At 46.2% G+C, this 17,669-nt stretch overlaps 1 protein-coding gene across 2 annotated transcripts; it reads right to left on the reverse strand.

Moving 5' to 3' along the window:
- Positions 1 to 29: 29 nt before the first annotated feature.
- gba1 (glucosylceramidase beta 1) lies at positions 30 to 15,916 on the reverse strand. Of its 2 annotated transcripts, XM_045718885.1 has the most exons (12): positions 15,550 to 15,913; positions 15,289 to 15,357; positions 14,831 to 15,022; positions 14,556 to 14,702; positions 14,263 to 14,396; positions 13,059 to 13,231; positions 9,265 to 9,354; positions 8,825 to 8,972; positions 8,378 to 8,602; positions 7,531 to 7,694; positions 868 to 984; positions 30 to 784 (listed from the first exon to the last, which is right to left on the reverse strand). In XM_045718885.1, the coding sequence occupies exons 2-12, from the start codon at positions 15,350 to 15,352 to the stop codon at positions 679 to 681; spliced, it is 1,560 nt and encodes a 519-aa protein (XP_045574841.1). In that variant the 5' UTR covers positions 15,353 to 15,357; positions 15,550 to 15,913; the 3' UTR covers positions 30 to 678. The 2 variants fall into 2 exon arrangements, with proteins under 2 accessions (XP_045574841.1, XP_045574842.1); XM_045718886.1 differs by lacking the exon at positions 868 to 984 and having other exon boundaries at positions 15,550 to 15,916.
- Between the last annotated feature and the right edge of the window lie 1,753 nt (positions 15,917 to 17,669).

Consider the following 17,669-nt stretch of genomic DNA (forward strand, 5'->3'; position numbering starts at 1 on the left):
CTGTCCATTAAAACCTCCCGATACTTGTGTGAAGACGTAATAGAGAAATCATTTATTCAAATTCAAAAGGCAAATGGTTTAAACGGCATTAATACATTCTGTACATGATTAATTTACATTATCGCATTAACATGGTTTATAAAAGAGATCATGTTATTAACCAGATTTCAGTTAGGAAACGGTTGTTAGCAGAGTGGTGTGATGGTCATACCGTCTCAAGCAGCAGCAGTGTCTGATCATAGTAGTGTACCTGGCCCTGGTTTGATCACATGCTATATTCACACATTCCAGAGCTTTTCCCAGCGTGATAAAGATCAGTGCAGATAGTCACATCATACATAGGAACACAACATACTTGGCTCTATTGGCTAAACCACACACACTTCAAGCTCTGATCAAAGAAATGCCGGATGCCCACGATGCTGCAGGGTTATCTATTAGATATGCTGTGAACAGTCAGCCTGCTATGAGGAGGGAGCACATTGGGCTTTAGGTGGTGATGGAAGTTGAGTGTAGTGGTGGAAATGTAGCGGACCTGGTGGTGAGGAATAATGTTGCTGACAGATGACAAACGTTTGGTCGTTTTTTGGAAGTGTAGCACAGGGGTAATGCCGACTGTGACAATGCTTTGGCCCTGGCAGTAAAGGTGAGTGATCCGTGTGTTCCATCCCAGTGAGGTCAGAGTGTGTTCCAAGCAAGTGTGAGCAGGGCGTGGGCTGGAGCACTGGAGGAGATGAAACCCACAGCAGGATCATACACCTCAAACTGGACCTCTGACGACGACCTGCAACACACACACACTCTCACATCAAGGTAACACATGCAAACACACACATATCAAGTGTTAACACACACACTTTCACCCACCTGTTGAGGATGGTAAGAACCACTGACCCGTCTGGCCTGATGAAGGCAGAGCTTTCCAGTTTTGTTTCCTGACTGAAGGACACACCCACTCTCTGAGACCCCTCCCACAGGAACTTACTGTGTAGCAGAGTTAATGTACTTGTGTTATATGTACTTCAAAACACATACAGATCAGTGATCACCAAGTAAGTTAGGAAAGAGGGGTTCATTTTATAAAGTATTGGTGCAGGGTGTCAGACCTTCCCAGGTGGGACAGTACAGTACCTGAAGTGGGCCATGCTATAGAAGGTGGTACAGTACCTGAAGTGGGCCATGCTCTAGAAGGTGGGACAGTACCGTACCTGAAGTGGGCCATGCTATAGAAGGTGGGACAGTACCTGAAGTGGGCCATGCTATAGAAGGTGAGACAGTACCTGAAGTGGGCCATGCTATAGAAGGTGGTACAGTACCTGAAGTGGGCCATGCTATAGAAGGTGGTACAGTACCTGAAGTGGGCCATGCTATAGAAGGTGGGACAGTACCTGAAGTGGGCCATGCTATAGAAGGTGGGACAGTACCTGAAGTGGGCCATGCAATAGAAGGTGGGACAGTACCTGAAGTGGGCTATGCTATAGAAGGTGGGACAGTACAGTACCTGAAGTGGGCCATGCTATAGAAGGTGGGACAGTACCTGAAGTGGGCCATGCTATAGAAGGTGGGACAGTACAGTACCTGAAGTGGGCCATGCTATAGAAGGTGGGACAGTACAGTACCTGAAGTGGGCCATGCTATAGAAGGTGGGACAGTACAGTACCTGAAGTGGGCCATGCTATAGAAGGTGGGACAGTACCTGAAGTGGGCCATGCTATAGAAGGTGGTACAGTACCTGAAGTGGGCCATGCTATAGAAGGTGGTACAGTACCTGAAGTGGGCCATGCTATAGAAGGTGGGACAGTACCTGAAGTGGGCCATGCTATAGAAGGTGGTACAGTACCTGAAGTGGGCCATGCTATAGAAGGTGGGACAGTACCTGAAGTGGGCCATGCTATAGAAGGTGGTACAGTACCTGAAGTGGGCCATGCTATAGAAGGTGGGACAGTACCTGAAGTGGGCCAGGCTATAGAAGGTGGGACAGTACCTGAAGTGGGCCATGCTATAGAAGGTGGGACAGTACCTGAAGTGGGCCATGCTATAGAAGGTGGGACAGTACCTGAAGTGGGCCATGCTATAGAAGGTGGGACAGTAACTGAAGTGGGCCATGCTATAGAAGGTGGGACAGTACCTGAAGTGGGCCATGCTATAGAAGGTGGGACAGTACCTGAAGTGGGCCATGCTATAGAAGGTGGGACAGTACCTGAAGTGGGCCATGCTATAGAAGGTGGTACAGTACCTGAAGTGGGCCATGCTATAGAAGGTGGTACAGTACCTGAAGTGGGCCATGCTATAGAAGGTGGGACAGTACAGTCCTGAAGTGGGCCATGCTATAGAAGGTGGGACAGTACAGCCTGAAGTGGGCCATGCTATAGAAGGTGGGACAGTACCTGAAGTGGGCCATGCTATAGAAGGTGGGACAGTACCTGAAGTGGGCCATGCTATAGAAGGTGGTACAGTACCTGAAGTGGGCCATGCTATAGAAGGTGGTACAGTACCTGAAGTGGGCCATGCTATAGAAGGTGGGACAGTACAGTACCTGAAGTGGGCCATGCTATAGAAGGTGGGACAGTCACCTGAAGTGGGCCATGCTATAGAAGGTGGGACAGTACCTGAAGTGGGCCATGCTATAGAAGGTGGTGACAGTACCTGAAGTGGGCCATGCTATAGAAGGTGGGACAGTACCTGAAGTGGGCCATGCTATAGAAGGTGGGACAGTACCTGAAGTGGGCCATGCTATAGAAGGTGGGACAGTACCTGAAGTGGGCCATGCTATAGAAGGTGGGACAGTACCTGAAGTGGGCCATGCTATAGAAGGTGGGACAGTACCTGGAGTGGGCCATGCTATAGAAGGTGGGACAGTACCTGAAGTGGGCCATGCTATAGAAGGTGGTACAGTACCTGAAGTGGGCCATGCTATAGAAGGTGGGACAGTACCTGAAGTGGGCCATGCTATAGAAGGTGGGACAGTACCTGAAGTGGGCCATGCTATAGAAGGTGGTACAGTACCTGAAGTGGGCCATGCTATAGAAGGTGGTACAGTACCTGAAGTGGGCCATGCTATAGAAGGTGGGACACAGTACCTGAAGTGGGCCATGCTATAGAAGGTGGTACAGTACAACCTGAAGTGGGCCATGCTATAGAAGGTGGGACAGTACCTGAAGTGGGCCATGCTATAGAAGGTGGGACAGTACCTGAAGTGGGCCATGCTATAGAAGGTGGGACAGTACTGGCAGTACAGTACCTGAAGTGGGCCATGCTATAGAAGGTGGGACAGTACCTGGAGTGGGCCATGCTATAGAAGGTGGTACAGTACCTGAAGTGGGCCATGCTATAGAAGGTGGTACAGTACCTGAAGTGGGCCATGCTATAGAAGGTGGGACAGTACCTGAAGTGGGCCATGCTATAGAAGGTGGGACAGTACCTGAAGTGGGCCATGCTATAGAAGGTGGGACAGTACCTGAAGTGGGCCATGCTATAGAAGGTGGGACAGTACCTGAAGTGGGCCATGCTATAGAAGGTGGTACAGTACCTGAAGTGGGCCATGCTATAGAAGGTGGGACAGTACCTGAAGTGGGCCATGCTATAGAAGGTGGGACAGTACCTGAAGTGGGCCATGCTATAGAAGGTGGGACAGTACCTGAAGTGGGCCATGCTATAGAAGGTGGGACAGTACCTGAAGTGGGCCATGCTATAGAAGGTGGGACAGTACCTGAAGTGGGCCATGCTATAGAAGGTGGGACAGTACCCTGAAGTGGGCCATGCTATAGAAGGTGGGACAGTACAGTCCTGAAGTGGGCCATGCTATAGAAGGTGGGACAGTACCTGAAGTGGGCCATGCTATAGAAGGTGGGACAGTACCTGAAGTGGGCCATGCTATAGAAGGTGGGACAGTACCTGAAGTGGGCTATGCTTCAGAAGGTGGGACAGTACCTGAAGTGGGCCATGCTATAGAAGGTGGGACAGTACAGTACCTGAAGTGGGCTATGCTATAGAAGGTGGTACAGTACCTGAAGTGGGCCATGCTATAGAAGGTGGGACAGTACAGTACCTGAAGTGGGCCATGCTATAGAAGGTGGGACAGTACCCTGAAGTGGGCCATGCTATAGAAGGTGGGACAGTACCCTGAAGTGGGCCATGCTATAGAAGGTGGGACAGTACCTGAAGTGGGCCATGCTATAGAAGGTGGGACAGTACAGTACCTGAAGTGGGCCATGCTATAGAAGGTGGGACAGTACCTGAAGTGGGCCATGCTATAGAAGGTGGGACAGTACCTGAAGTGGGCCATGCTATAGAAGGTGGGACAGTACCTGAAGTGGGCCATGCTATAGAAGGTGGGACAGTACAGTACCTGAAGTGGGCCATGCTATAGAAGGTGGGACAGTACCTGAAGTGGGCCATGCTATAGAAGGTGGGACAGTACCTGAAGTGGGCCATGCTATAGAAGGTGGGACAGTACCTGAAGTGGGCCATGCTATAGAAGGTGGGACAGTACCTGAAGTGGGCCATGCTATAGAAGGTGGGACAGTACCTGAAGTGGGCCATGCTATAGAAGGTGGGACAGTACCTGAAGTGGGCCATGCTATAGAAGGTGGGACAGTACACTGAAGTGGGCCATGCTATAGAAGGTGGGACAGTACCTGAAGTGGGCCATGCTATAGAAGGTGGGACAGTACCTGAAGTGGGCCATGCTATAGAAGGTGGGACAGTACACCTGAAGTGGGCCATGCTATAGAAGGTGGACAGTACAGTACCTGAAGTGGGCTATGCTATAGAAGGTGGTACAGTACCTGAAGTGGGCTATGCTATAGAAGGTGGTACAGTACCTGAAGTGGGCCATGCTATAGAAGGTGGGACAGTACAGTACCTGAAGTGGGCTATGCTATAGAAGGTGGTACAGTACAGTACCTGAAGTGGGCCATGCTATAGAAGGTGGGACAGTACCTGAAGTGGGCCATGCTATAGAAGGTGGGACAGTACCTGAAGTGGGCCATGCTATAGAAGGTGGGACAGTACCTGAAGTGGGCCATGCTATAGAAGGTGGGACAGTACCTGAAGTGGGCCATGCTATAGAAGGTGGGACAGTACCTGAAGTGGGCCATGCTATAGAAGGTGGGACAGTACCTGAAGTGGGCCATGCTATAGAAGGTGGGACAGTACCTGAAGTGGGCCATGCTATAGAAGGTGGGACAGTACCTGAAGTGGGCCATGCTATAGAAGGTGGGACAGTACCTGAAGTGGGCCATGCTATAGAAGGTGGGACAGTACAGTACCTGAAGTGGGCTATGCTATAGAAGGTGGTACAGTACCTGAAGTGGGCTATGCTATAGAAGGTGGTACAGTACCTGAAGTGGGCCATGCTATAGAAGGTGGGACAGTACAGTACCTGAAGTGGGCTATGCTATAGAAGGTGGTACAGTACAGTACCTGAAGTGGGCCATGCTATAGAAGGTGGGACAGTACCTGAAGTGGGCCATGCTATAGAAGGTGGGACAGTACCTGAAGTGGGCCATGCTATATAAGGTGGGACAGTACCTGAAGTGGGCCATGCTATAGAAGGTGGGACAGTACCTGGAGTGGGCCATGCTATAGAAGGTGGTACAGTACCTGAAGTGGGCCATGCTATAGAAGGTGGTACAGTACCTGAAGTGGGCCATGCTATAGAAGGTGGGACAGTACCTGAAGTGGGCCATGCTATAGAAGGTGGGACAGTACCTGAAGTGGGCCATGCTATAGAAGGTGGGACAGTACCTGAAGTGGGCCATGCTATAAAAGGTGGTACAGTACCTGAAGTGGGCCATGCTATAGAAGGTGGTACAGTACCTGAAGTGGGCCATGCTATAGAAGGTGGTACAGTACCTGAAGTGGGCCATGCTATAGAAGGTGGGACAGTACCTGAAGTGGGCCATGCTATAGAAGGTGGTACAGTACCTGAAGTGGGCCATGCTATAGAAGGTGGTACAGTACCTGAAGTGGGCCATGCTATAGAAGGTGGGACAGTACCTGAAGTGGGCCATGCAATAGAAGGTGGGACAGTACCTGAAGTGGGCCATGCTATAGAAGGTGAGACAGTACAGTACCTGAAGTGGGCCATGCTATAGAAGGTGGGACAGTACCTGAAGTGGGCCATGCTATAGAAGGTGGGACAGTACCTGAAGTGGGCCATGCTATAGAAGGTGGTACAGTACCTGAAGTGGGCCATGCTATAGAAGGTGGGACAGTACCTGAAGTGGGCCATGCTATAGAAGGTGGGACACTACCTGAAGTGGGCCATGCTATAGAAGGTGGGACAGTACAGTACCTGAAGTGGGCCATGCTATAGAAGGTGGTACAGTACCTGAAGTGGGCCATGCTATAGAAGGTGGTACAGTACCTGAAGTGGGCCATGCTATAGAAGGTGGGACAGTACATCCTGAAGTGGGCCATGCTATAGAAGGTGGGACAGTACCTGAAGTGGGCCATGCTATAGAAGGTGGGACACTACCTGAAGTGGGCCATGCTATAGAAGGTGGGACAGTACAGTACCTGAAGTGGGCCATGCTATAGAAGGTGGGACAGTACAGTCCTGAAGTGGGCCATGCTATAGAAGGTGGGACAGTACGCCTGAAGTGGGCCATGCTATAGAAGGTGGGACAGTACCTGAAGTGGGCCATGCTATAGAAGGTGGTACAGTAACTGAAGTGGGCCATGCTATAGAAGGTGGGACAGTACAGTACCTGAAGTGGGCCATGCTATAGAGTGGGACAGTACCTGAAGTGGGCCATGCTATAGAAGGTGGGACAGTACCTGAAGTGGGCCATGCTATAGAAGGTGGTACAGTACCTGAAGTGGGCCATGCTATAGAAGGTGGGACAGTACCTGAAGTGGGCCATGCAATAGAAGGTGGGACAGTACCTGAAGTGGGCCATGCTATAGAAGGTGGGACAGTACAGTACCTGAAGTGGGCCATGCTATAGAAGGTGAGACAGTACAGTACCTGAAGTGGGCCATGCTATAGAAGGTGGGACAGTACCTGAAGTGGGCCAAGCTATAGAAGGTGGTACAGTACCTGAAGTGGGCCATGCTATAGAAGGTGGGACAGTACCTGAAGTGGGCCATGCTATAGAAGGTGGGACACTACCTGAAGTGGGCCATGCTATAGAAGGTGGGACAGTACAGTACCTGAAGTGGGCCATGCTATAGAAGGTGGGACAGTACAGTACCTGAAGTGGGCCATGCTATAGAAGGTGGGACAGTACAGTACCTGAAGTGGGCCATGCTATAGAAGGTGGGACAGTACCTGAAGTGGGCCATGCTATAGAAGGTGGGACAGTACCTGAAGTGGGCCATGCTATAGAAGGTGGGACAGTACAGTACCTGAAGTGGGCCATGCAATAGGTGGGACAGTACCTGAAGTGGGCCATGCTATAGAAGGTGGGACAGTACCTGAAGTGGGCCATGCTATAGAAGGTAGTACAGTACCTGAAGTGGGCCATGCTATAGAAGGTGGGACAGTACCTGAAGTGGGCCATGCTATAGAAGGTGGGACAGTACCTGAAGTGGGCCATGCTATAGAAGGTGGGCTGTTTGTAAAAGATGTCTCGACTGTGGTCCACAATGATGGGGCTGTCCACGAAGTTCTTCACCCAGTTGGGCCCTCCTCCTTGGTCCAGAGCCAGGTTCCAGTCTGTCCAGCCCACCACATAGTGGTTCAGGTCCTACAGCAGACAAGAGAAGAGAGGGAGAGTAGAGAGAGGAAGAAAGTCACTGTCTAGTTTGTGTTGTTGTGTTACCTGGCATTGCATCAGCATAAACAATCCTGTGGTTCTCAGGAGAGTGACTGTTCCAATGCAAAATGAATGGAGAGGGAACAGGTAAGAGTCCTGTTTCAGTCCTGCAGAGTATTCAGAGAAAGCGAGGGTGAAAAACAAGAGGGAGAAAGAGCGGGAGGCATGGATAAACCGAGAGCACCATTCTAGCTTGTTCCCTAGGGCAACATAACAGACCAGCACTTTGAGCTGTAGAGTTCAGTACAGTATGAATGTGTTTAACTCGCGCTGCAGGATATGACACAGAACTGACTTCGAGGGACGAACAAAGAACAAGGAGACAAAATCAGACAGAACTCACAGACACACCTTCAATTCATCAGTTAGCCCCTGTAACATTTCACAACCAGCACCTAAGCTACTAACTAGATCATACACAGGAATCTGACAAAACATTGAGGTCACACTCAACTTGTTTTTGTCTGACGTCATGCTGACCTGTTCAATTACCTGCTACAGTAACACCTTCACTTGCACATGCACCTGTACGATGTCATTCTCACCCGTGAGCCATACGACTAAGAAAGAGTACGCATTGACGATCCTCATTCTAGGTCATATGGCTATCTAACCTGTATGATGCTGTGTGCGTACTGCTCAGCCCTCTCCCAGCTGCCCAGCCGTACTCCTCTGTCTGTGGGGCTCCAGCCAGCACAGGCCTCCGTTCCAAACAGGTAGTATTCTGGGTACAGGTGGTGGGTAGTGCCCAGGGAGAGCTCTGCCGGCACCAGGGTGTCCAGGTACCAGTGGACTCCAACACCATGGATATACCTGCCAGCACGCACATCACTGAGGACCTGGGGGGAGGAGCATACTTCAATATTGTCCAAATGTACACTTTCAACATCTCACTATTTCTTTATGGACTTCTCCCCTTTTCCCATTCCTCCTTCTTTTGTTGACTCTCTCTACTCTCTGTCCTTGACCCTACCTTACCCCATCCCTTCATCTCTCATTCCTTTCCTCCCTCTCAAAGCCTACCCCTGTTCTTTTCTTCTTTCAGAGTCCCTCTCTCTCACCACTTTAGCCCAGTGTGGCAGTAGCAGTCTGTTGTCGTCCAGGATGAGGAGGTGTGTGTGGGGGTGTGTGGAGGTGTGCAGGGCGGGGCCAAGGTCCAGGCCCACCCAATCCCTCTGCTCCTCTGCTGTGAAGCCCAGAGCCTGGAAACTGGAGCAGAGAAAACAGATTACTGTTATAATATAATATATGCCATTTAGCAGACGCTTTTATCCAAAGCGTGCATAGATTTGACGTATTTTGGTGGTTCCGGGAATCGCACCCACTACCCTGGCTTTACAAGCTCCATACTCTACCAACTGAGCTAAAAGAACCTGTAACATGTACTTCCTCTATAACTAACTTCATTACCAGAATGTAATTACTAACTAAATATCACTTTTTCCTGTTGTCAATTATGTACCTGCCTTAGATACACATGTAATATAAAGTGAGATGTGACCTGTAGTTGGTCATCTGTCCAGCAGAGGGCTCGTTGCCTGTGGTCATGGCCCAGAATGACAGGTTGTATTTGGCATACTCCTCCAGGAACCTGAGGAAGTAGAATGAATACTCAGAGGGGGAAAAGTCCAACTCCTCTGTAAGGCTCCATGTCCCCAGTTCTTTGTGTGTATACTGTATGATACCTGACATAGTATTTAGCCCAGGTCTTTGTGTGTATACTGTATGATACCTGACATAGTATTTAGCCCAGGTCTTTGTGTGTATACTGTATGATACCTGACATAGTATTAGCCCAGGTTAAGGTGTGTATACTGTATGATACCTGACATAGTATTTAGCCCAGGTTAAGGTGTGTATACTGTATGATACCTGACATAGTATTAGCCCAGGTCTTTGTCTGTATACTGTATGATACCTGACATAGTATTTAGCCCAGGTCTTTGTGTGTATACTGTATGATACCTGACATAGTATTAGTCCAGGTTTAGGTGTGTATACTGTATGATAACTGACATAGTATTTAGCCCAGGTCTTTGTGTGTATACTGTATGATAACTGACATAGTATTTAGCCCAGGTCTTTGTGTGTATACTGTATGATACCTGACAAAGTATTTAGTCCAGGTTTAGGTGTGTATACTGTATGATACCTGACATAGTATTTAGCCCAGGTCTTTGTGTGTATACTGTATGATAACTGACATAGTATTTAGTCCAGGTTTAGGTGTGTATACTGTATGATAACTGACATAGTATTTAGCCCAGGTCTTTGTGTGTATACTGTATGATACCTGACATAGTATTTAGCCCAGGTCTTTGTGTGTATACTGTATGATACCTGACATAGTATTAGTCCAGGTTTAGGTGTGTATACTGTATGATAACTGACATAGTATTTAGCCCAGGTCTTTGTGTGTATACTGTATGATAACTGACATAGTATTTAGCCCAGGTCTTTGTGTGTATACTGTATGATAACTGACATAGTATTTAGCCCAGGTCTTTGTGTGTATACTGTATGATACCTGACATAGTATTTAGCCCAGGTCTTTGTGTGTATACTGTATGATACCTGACATAGTATTTAGTCCAGGTTTAGGTGTGTATACTGTATGATAACTGACATAGTATTTAGCCCAGGTTTGGTGTGTATACTGTATGATAACTGACATAGTATTTAGCCCAGGTCTTTGTGTGTATACTGTATGATACCTGACATAGTATTTAGCCCAGGTCTTTGTGTGTATACTGTATGATACCTGACATAGTATTTAGCCCAGGTCTTTGTGTGTATACTGTATGATACCTGACATAGTATTTAGTCCAGGTTTAGGTGTGTATACTGTATGATACCTGACATAGTATTTAGCCCAGGTCTTTGTGTGTATACTGTATGATAACTGACATAGTATTTAGTCCAGGTTTAGGTGTGTATACTGTATGATAACTGACATAGTATTTAGCCCAGGTCTTTGTGTGTATACTGTATGATAACTGACATAGTATTTAGCCCAGGTCTTTGTGTGTATACTGTATGATAACTGACATAGTATTTAGCCCAGGTCTTTGTGTGTATACTGTATGATAACTGACATAGTATTTAGCCCAGGTCTTTGTGTGTATACTGTATGATACCTGACAAAGTATTTAGTCCAGGTTTAGGTGTGTATACTGTATGATACCTGACATAGTATTTAGCCCAGGTCTTTGTGTGTATACTGTATGATACCTGACATAGTATTTAGCCCAGGTCTTTGTGTGTTTACTGTATGATACCTGACATAGTATTTAGCCCAGGTTAAGGTGTGTATACTGTATGATACCTGACATAGTATTAGCCCAGGTTAAGGTGTGTATACTGTATGATACCTGACATAGTATTTAGCCCAGGTTAAGGTGTGTATACTGTATGATACCTGACATAGTATTAGCCCAGGTCTTTGTCTGTATACTGTATGATACCTGACATAGTATTTAGCCCAGGTCTTTGTGTGTATACTGTATGATACCTGACATAGTATTAGTCCAGGTTTAGGTGTGTATACTGTATGATAACTGACATAGTATTTAGCCCAGGTCTTTGTGTGTATACTGTATGATAACTGACATAGTATTTAGCCCAGGTCTTTGTGTGTATACTGTATGATACCTGACAAAGTATTTAGTCCAGGTTTAGGTGTGTATACTGTATGATACCTGACATAGTATTTAGCCCAGGTCTTTGTGTGTATACTGTATGATAACTGACATAGTATTTAGTCCAGGTTTAGGTGTGTATACTGTATGATAACTGACATAGTATTTAGCCCAGGTCTTTGTGTGTATACTGTATGATACCTGACATAGTATTTAGCCCAGGTCTTTGTGTGTATACTGTATGATACCTGACATAGTATTAGCCCAGGTTTAGGTGTGTATACTGTATGATAACTGACATAGTATTTAGCCCAGGTCTTTGTGTGTATACTGTATGATAACTGACATAGTATTTAGCCCAGGTCTTTGTGTGTATACTGTATGATAACTGACATAGTATTTAGCCCAGGTCTTTGTGTGTATACTGTATGATACCTGACATAGTATTTAGCCCAGGTCTTTGTGTGTATACTGTATGATACCTGACATAGTATTTAGTCCAGGTTTAGGTGTGTATACTGTATGATAACTGACATAGTATTTAGTCCAGGTTTAGGTGTGTATACTGTATGATAACTGACATAGTATTTAGCCCAGGTCTTTGTGTGTATACTGTATGATACCTGACATAGTATTTAGCCCAGGTCTTTGTGTGTATACTGTATGATACCTGACATAGTATTTAGCCCAGGTCTTTGTGTGTATACTGTATGATACCTGACATAGTATTTAGTCCAGGTTTAGGTGTGTATACTGTATGATACCTGACATAGTATTTAGCCCAGGTCTTTGTGTGTATACTGTATGATAACTGACATAGTATTTAGTCCAGGTTTAGGTGTGTATACTGTATGATAACTGACATAGTATTTAGCCCAGGTCTTTGTGTGTATACTGTATGATAACTGACATAGTATTTAGCCCAGGTCTTTGTGTGTATACTGTATGATAACTGACATAGTATTTAGCCCAGGTCTTTGTGTGTATACTGTATGATAACTGACATAGTATTTAGCCCAGGTCTTTGTGTGTATACTGTATGATACCTGACAAAGTATTTAGTCCAGGTTTAGGTGTGTATACTGTATGATACCTGACATAGTATTTAGCCCAGGTCTTTGTGTGTATACTGTATGATACCTGACATAGTATTTAGCCCAGGTCTTTGTGTGTTTACTGTATGATACCTGACATAGTATTTAGCCCAGGTTAAGGTGTGTATACTGTATGATACCTGACATAGTATTTAGCCCAGGTTAAGGTGTGTATACTGCATGATACCTGACATAGTATTTAGCCCAGGTCTTTGTGTGTATACTGTATGATACCTGACATAGTATTTAGCCCAGGTCTTTGTGTGTTTACTGTATGATACCTGACATAGTATTTAGCCCAGGTTAAGGTGTGTATACTGTATGATACCTGACATAGTATTTAGCCCAGGTTAAGGTGTGTATACTGCATGATACCTGACGTAGTATTTAGCCCAGGTCTTTGTGTGTATACTGTATGATACCTGACATAGTATTTAGCCCAGGTCTTTGTGTGTATACTGTATGATACCTGACATAGTATTTAGCCCAGGTTAAGGTGTGTATACTGCATGATACCTGACATAGTATTTAGCCCAGGTCTTTGTGTGTATACTGTATGATACCTGACATAGTATTTAGCCCAGGTCTTGTGCTCCTTGCCCCCAGGCTGGCCCTTCAGAGAGCCCTTGCCAGTGAGAGCACCGTTGGTCTTCAACCATGCGGGGGCACTCCAGGCACTGGCCAGCAGAGACAGGGGGCGGGGCGACAGGGCCTGGGCTCGCTGCAGCAGGGGGATCTGGGATTGGAACAACAGGGAAGTGGTGTTGTGAGTACATACATCCCTATTCATCCATGACTGCATGGCCATGCACGACTCCAACTCCATCAAGTTTGCTGACGACAGTGGTAGGCCTGTTACCCGGCTACCGTCTGACATGCCAAGACAGAGAGACAAGAAAACTGCTTCTAATACCAGGCCATCAGACTGTTGAACAGCCATCACTAGCTGTCTACAAGGTGATGCACACTCACTGACACCGCATACTGTCCCATGTTATAGAGACATTGAACCACTAGTCACTTCCTGTTTCACACTGTGTATTTAAATACTGTATCCCCGACATAGATAAATTATTCTGCAGTATTGTAGGTCCCCAAGAACACAGTGGCCTCCATCATTCTTAAATGAAAGACGTTTGGAACCACCAAGACTCTTCCTAGAGCTGGCCGCCCGGCCAAACTCCACTTCACAATAACAGCACTTACAGTTGACCAGAACAGCTCTAGCAGGGCAGAAATGTGACAAACTGACTTGTTGGAAAGGTGGTATCCTATGACTGTGCCACGTTAAAGTTACTGAGCTCTTCAGTATGGGCCATTCTTTGCCAATGTTTGTCTATGGAGACGGCATGGCTGTGTGCTCGATTTTATACACCTGTCAACAATGGGTGTGGCTGAAATAGCCAAATCCACTCATTTCAAGTGGTGTCCACATACTTCTGGCCATGTAGTGTACCACTGCTGTAAATCCCATTCTTAGTTTAGCTTGTGGTGTACATACTGTATGGATTTCATTTGGATACTGCTACAGTGCTGTTTAGGGTGTTCATTGGATTCGGACGTTCTTCATTTCTTGCTTTTTTCTTTTTCTTTGAATTGTTTGACATCTGACTGCAGTGTTTGGAGCCAGTAACATAAGCATTTCGCTGCACCGCTGTAACGCCTGCTAAACTGTTTACGCGACCAATAAACTTTAATTTGATATGTTTACGATCTAACAAGTCAAAGAACAGAAAGAGCTGGAAACAGAGAGACTATCTAAACCACCTTCATGTTAGTGTCTTCTGGTGTTAAGGTAAAGTTGTCCAGGTTGTAATCTCCAGGTGAGTCGGCGTAGGTGTACAGATGGGTTGAGAAGTCACAGCTGGCAATGGGCACCCGCACCACACTGTACCCAATACCTGGAACACAAAGCAACAGCAGTATACACACTTAACCTAGCCTTTATTTGACCAGGTTTGTCCCATTGACATAAAATGTCTTACTGAAATAAAATAGGCAGGACTATTCTAGTAATTATGATTATAGCTATGGCCCTTACTGACACCCTGACCTCTCACCCTGAGCAGAGAAGTACTGTCGTAGTAGCTGGTCCTGTGTTCTGGGGGACAGAGACAGGATGTTGATGGCAGCTGAGTCTGTCATGGCTCCTCCAAACCCTCTGATCCTCTGGTACTTCTGGTAGGGAACCACAGTCAGCCTGAGAACTGGGAGGGAGAGAAGGGGGTGGTCAGTACCGGTCCTGAAGGGTAACAGTGTGTGCAGGCTTTTGTCTTTTTGGTTTCTCACCCTTGGGCTAGTGGGGGTTGTTGTCTTCAGCCCAGGCTATTCTCACCTGCTCCAGTGCTGCTGTTCTGTACCTGTCCCTGTCCTCTCTGCAGCCTGCTGCCAGCCTTACTGCTGGTGAAGGACAGGAACTGCCCCAGTGCAGGTAGTGTGTCTGACCCAATACTGTCACAGTGGGTGGAGTTACACTCACACACCACCGAGCCATGGCCAAAGTTACGGGCCACACACTCATCACTGCCTGGGGAGAAAACACACACACAGGGTTATAGAGGGTCGTTTATAAGGGAAATGAGGAGAAGGGAAGCTATGGGTCTTGGGTCATCAGCGTCAATAAATAACGACTGACAGTGGTAAATATGCTGATTTAAACAATGCAGTTCAGAAACATGTGTCATAAAGCTTTATGTATGTGTTAAGTAGTTATAAACATGGTCAGGGATAGTTCTACATATAATTCGATTAGTTAGTTCCCATGTGAAAGTGGCCATACATAACATACTGTACCTCTGGATCGTGTTGCTACTCCAATGAACAAAGCGAGATGGATGAGTGCTGTTGACAATGGCATTATATCTGTAGAGAGAGCAGAGAATAACAGCAGCATGCTGACAGGTGCTGTAGCCTACTAGCCCCTGGTCATGACTCTCAGTTCCATTACATACATCCGGAGTAACGTTAGGCTCCTTTAGTCCACTAGCTAGTGTCATTTTAATCCGCAACTGTAACATTCACTGTCACCAGTGCGCATCAGAGGTTCGTTCTTACCTAGTTTTTATCAGGATCTTTGACATGTCATAAGTGCACGTCAAGTATTGAGTCGTATGTCCAACTGATCGATTTTCTCTGCTATATCCGGATTGTCCAAAATTGTATGGACCTCGATAGTCATATGACAAGCACACTGTGGTACGTCACTTCGATGTAAATTGTAGTTTACCGCTAGAGGTCACCAGTGACAAATACAAGGTTGGGAACATTGCCCACCATAGTATTGTAACCAATGTGTAACAAGCCTGCAATGCCTGAAACTCACGTAGCTAGTTAACTAGCATAAACAGTTCGGGACGATCATTGTCCATGAAATAATCAAGTTGTGGTTTATTTGGATGAATATAGTAGCCACCAACCCGTACCCAACGCACACAGGCGCTACTCAAAGTGACTGGCCCAGCGCGACCCAGAAAGCGTCGTTACATACAGAAACTCATTTGCATAACACTGTGTGATAGGCTGAGAGATATTCAAACGTATACACACGTTAGTTTACGTTACCCAAGTAAATAGAATCCATGGATTCTATTTCTATGACATTACCTTAGACTGAAACACATAATTTAACTGACTAAACATAAAACAATATATATGTAATCCACTGAGACATTGTACAGTGACCACACAGATAGAACAATAACCTAGTGTGGGTTAGTTGAGAACAAGTTCTCATTTACAACTGCGACCTGGCCAAGATAAAGCAAAGCAGTGCGACAAAAACAACGCAGAGTTACACATGGAATAAACGCAGAGTTACACATGGAATAAACAAGCGTACAGTCAATAACACACTGGAGTGATAGATGAGCAGATGATGATGTGCAAGTAGTGATACTGGTGTGCAAAAGAGCAGAAAAGTAAATAAAAACAATATGGTGGTTAGGTAGGTAGATTGGGTGGGCTATTTACAGATTGACTATGTACAGCTGCAGCTATCGGTTAGCTGCTCAGATAGCTGATGTTTAAAGTTAGTGAGGGAAATGTAAGTCTCCAGCTTCAGCAAGTTTTGCAATTTGTTCCAGTCACTGGCAGCAGAGAACTGGAAGGAAAGGCGGCCAAAGGGGGTGTTGGCTTTGGGGATGACCAGTGAGATATACCTGCTGGAGCACGTGCTACGGGTGGGTGTTGTTATCGTGACCAGTGAGCTGAGATAAGGCGGAGCTTTACCTAGCATAGATTTATAGATGACCTGGAGCCAGTGGGTCTGGCAACGAATATGTAGCGAGGGCCAGCCAACAAGAGCATACAGGTCACAGTGGTGGGTGGTATAAGGGGCTTTGGTAACAAAATGGATGGCACTGTGATAGACTGCATTATGAAAATCTTTGTCAATGCTTTCTGAATGTATATGGTTACCAGTGTTAAAAACCAAACCCTCTTGCCAAGCGGGCTTCCAAACCGTTAATATATAGTTCAGTGCTCCTAACAGTTCTTTGGGGTCCACCCCCTGACCTGCTGCAATTGACTCAGGTGCTTGACACTTTCTCTTGTAGGTGCACAGGGCATCTCAGTGTTTACGCCCGTTTGTGTTGTATATGTCTCTGTGTCTTTGACTAGCTTTCAGTCCTGACAGTGTCCAGTTCCCTTTCAGCTGACACATCAACATCCCTTGGAGCCCACAGTTTACCATTTTCCTCCACCCTTCTCCTGAAGGGTAACCTAGGCAACACTGGTTTATTGTGCTCTGAAACAACCCCAAAGTAAGTTTTGAGTATAAGTAAGGTTATAGTGTACGATGGAATAAGGTCCATTCCACTGTACTACAGAACTTCATACAGCACATCTGACCGTTGTTTCTGCAATTTAAAAGTAAGCTGACAACCTCTTTAAAAGTAAGCTGACAAACTTCCCTGTCTTAGGTCATTTAGGATCACCACTTTATTATAAGAATGTGAAATGTCAGAATAATAGTTGAGAGAATGATTTAATTCAGCTTTTATTTCTTCCATCACATTCCCAGCAGGTCAGAAGTTTACATACACTCAATTAGTAATTGTTAGCATTGCCTTTAAATTGTTTAACTTAGGTCAAACGTTTTGGATAGCCTTCCACAAGCTTCCCACAATAAGTTCGGTGAATTTTGGCCCATTCCTCCTGACAGAGCTGGTGTAATT

Source organism: Salmo salar, chromosome ssa05 (assembly GCF_905237065.1).
Source record: "Salmo salar chromosome ssa05, Ssal_v3.1, whole genome shotgun sequence".
NCBI lineage: Eukaryota > Metazoa > Chordata > Actinopteri > Salmoniformes > Salmonidae > Salmo > Salmo salar.

Bases quoted from the DNA above. Each gene is read 5' to 3' on its own strand.
- gba1 (XM_045718885.1), bottom strand. From the start codon at position 15,352: ATGCCATTGTCAACAGCACTCATCCATCTCGCTTTGTTCATTGGAGTA. The intron at 14,703-14,830 runs GTGAGAATAGCC...TCTCCCTCCCAG, and splicing joins GAACAGCAGCACTGGAGCAG to TTCTCAGGCTGACTGTGGTT. The intron at 13,232-14,262 runs GTGGTTTAGATA...TTCCAATCCCAG, and splicing joins CAGAAGACACTAACATGAAG to ATCCCCCTGCTGCAGCGAGC.